This window comes from Talaromyces stipitatus, genomic scaffold (assembly GCF_000003125.1).
Source record: "Talaromyces stipitatus ATCC 10500 scf_1105507295515 genomic scaffold, whole genome shotgun sequence".
Taxonomy (NCBI): domain Eukaryota; kingdom Fungi; phylum Ascomycota; class Eurotiomycetes; order Eurotiales; family Trichocomaceae; genus Talaromyces; species Talaromyces stipitatus.
Genome location: NW_002990118.1, coordinates 1,402,999 through 1,405,542, shown reverse-complemented (window position 1 = coordinate 1,405,542; position 2,544 = coordinate 1,402,999). Strand labels below are relative to the sequence as shown.

The 2,544-nt window shown below is 51.1% G+C and overlaps 1 protein-coding gene across 1 annotated transcript in view, besides 3 other annotated features; it reads left to right on the top strand.

Annotated features, from left to right (window-relative positions):
* The window catches only part of TSTA_045490 (reverse transcriptase, putative), a gene marked incomplete at both ends in the record, with an annotated part of 4,019 nt that continues 1,475 nt past the window's right edge, over nucleotides 1-2,544 (top strand). Inside the window, 2 exons of the mRNA XM_002484995.1 lie at nucleotides 1-1,729; nucleotides 2,070-2,534. Of these exons, the coding sequence (XP_002485040.1) occupies nucleotides 1-1,729; nucleotides 2,070-2,534 (2,194 nt within the window). The remainder of the gene's footprint in view (nucleotides 1,730-2,069; nucleotides 2,535-2,544) is intronic.
* Nucleotides 78-1,520: a mobile genetic element.
* Nucleotides 2,038-2,068: a microsatellite.
* Nucleotides 2,083-2,514: a mobile genetic element.

Genomic DNA, 2,544 nt, shown 5'->3' with positions numbered 1-2,544 from the left:
TTGATCGCAAAAGACTGAGGCGCTTTCTTTATAGACGACACAGACGTCAAGTGGCCCAAAACGTATCTCGAGCCCGGATCAGGGTTGGAGGCGAGTTGGCAACTGTCAAATCTACAGTACGGTGGCTAGGGATACTCCTAGATAGCCAACTTACATGGAAGAGCCACTACAACGCTCGAATTAAGACAGCAAGAAATACGATAATCAGGTTAAACTCACTCTGCAGAGCTAATGGGTTACCCCCAGCATTAGTGAGGCGCATACAGAAGGCTACAGTGCAAGCCCAATTGCTATGGGGTGCCGAGATATGGTGGCAAGGCCAGAAAACATGGGCACAAAGGATCCAGATTCTAATCAATAAGCAAGCCAGAGGTATTACGGGCATGTTCCCAAAAACCCCAATTGGAGCCCTAATCAGAGAGGCAGCGTTAGAGCCAGCGACAGTCTTAATGGACGCTAGAGTAGCTCGATACACAGCGAGGCTACTAGCTCTGCCTGACACGCATCCTACAGCGCAGATACTTCCAGTCACCCTCAGACATGGTGACCTTCACGCACAACCTGGAGAGCAACCACTGGACGACCGGGAATGGGCCTCTAGAGACAACAAGGTGCTAAATCGACTCGGCCAAAGGCTTGCAAAGCACCTTGCTCAACGGTTGAACAGAGACCCCTCTGGAGGAATTGAGAGAACTGAACAATGCGAGCTCCAAGGCTTCCCAGGCTCGATCCGAGTACTTGACAAGGAAGAGGCCCTAACAGAGGCTAATCAACAGCGTGCTGGAACAACGTTTTGGTCAGACGGCTCTAGACTCGATACAGGACGTGCAGGAGCCGGTGTCACTTTACAGGCTGTACCTGGAGGCCCCTGGGAACACGTAGAGGTGCCAATGGGCCACGGACACGAGGTCTTTGACGCAGAACTAGTGGGAGTAGCCACAGCCCTTGAATGGGCACTGGAGAGGCAACCTCTTGGTCCTATCTGGGTGTTACTTGACGCACAGAATGCTATTGATCGCCTCAGATCGACAAGGCCAGGCCCTGGGCAAGCCCTTGTTCTTAGGGCTCACAAGGCAGCTGAGAAACTAGCCTTGAGAGGCCAGCCAGTCACAATACAATGGGTCCCAGGCCACTCAGGGATTGAAGGGAATGAGCAGGCTGATCAAGCTGCTAAACGTGCAGCTAGTAAACAAACCGCGCCTGGTTTTGAGCACCTATCTTTAGCGCACGTTAGAAGGGCTTGCACGGAAGCAAGGAGAGCTGCAGTATCTGAATGGGCTCAAATCAATGCTGTACAAGGCAGGCATAGAGACGGACGTGCCTACAAGATGCCTCGAGGTTGGAACCTTGACCCAGTGGCAGGAAAAGCTCCAAAAAGAGTGGCTAGTCGTTACTACCAGTTAAAGACAGGACATGCTCCAATTGGCACCTATCTATACCGGATAGGCCAACGGGAATCGCCTGAGTGTCAGGCCTGCAAGGAACCTCATGAGACAGTAAGGCATGTACTCTTTGAGTGCCGTGGACGTCGTGCAGGACGAAGAACTCTCTATCAAGCCCTCAAAAAAGCAGGCGTGCCACTGCCTACAGCGGCTGAGGAAGACCCCGAGGCTAGGCTATTTGCTGAGCCTAGAGCGACGCAGGGTTTGCTGCAATTCGTGGCTGAAGCCAACCTATTCAATGATAAGGAGCGGACAGCTAGAGAGGCTGAGTCTAGTGATGCGTGGGGGTGGGATACGTTGGAGGAAGGTGGCCTAGGTGTCACATTGGAGGATGAATAGGGGTGAGGGCACGCTAGTCAGAGTTTGTACTGATTAGGTGTGCCCACGGGTTTGGAACTATAAGGGATCTCCGGAAGGATTAGCCTAGGGAGAGTGCCCAAAGGTCCCTGGCATATCGGCCACATGGGGACGAGATAGTGATTTATTTTTGGATTTTTGTATGTATGATTCTGATAGGGGTGAGGCCTGTAGGGTCTCACCAAGGCTTCCAGAGGTCTGTCATAGCCAATAGGGCTGGGTACGGACAATAAACTTGAATAATAATAATAATAATAATAATAATAATAGAAAGTTAGCTGCAGCTCTATTTATGGATATTGAGGGGGCCTTTGACCATGTCATCCTAGCAAAACTGGTAGAGGTGCTCAGAGAGGCTAGCGTGGATGGAGATCTTATACATTGGGTGACCTCATTTCTATCTGACCGGCGAGTCACTCTTGTGATTGATGGACACGTGGGAAAGGAAGTACCGATAAGCTCTGGGTTACCTCAGGGCTCTCCGGTGTCACCCATTCTCTTTGTTCTATACGTTCATGGGCTATCAAGAGCCATTGAGAGGAGTGTGCCGGAGGTTCAATGTCTATCCTTTGTGGACGACCAAGGCCTAATAACAGCCGCAAGCTCAGTGAAGGAGGCTTGTAGGATCCTTGAGAAAGCAGCCGAAGTAGCCATCGAGTGGGGGGTGGCCAACGGGGTACAATTTGATCGCAAAAAGACTGAAGCCGCTTTCTTTATAGACGACACAGACGTCAAGTGGCTCAAA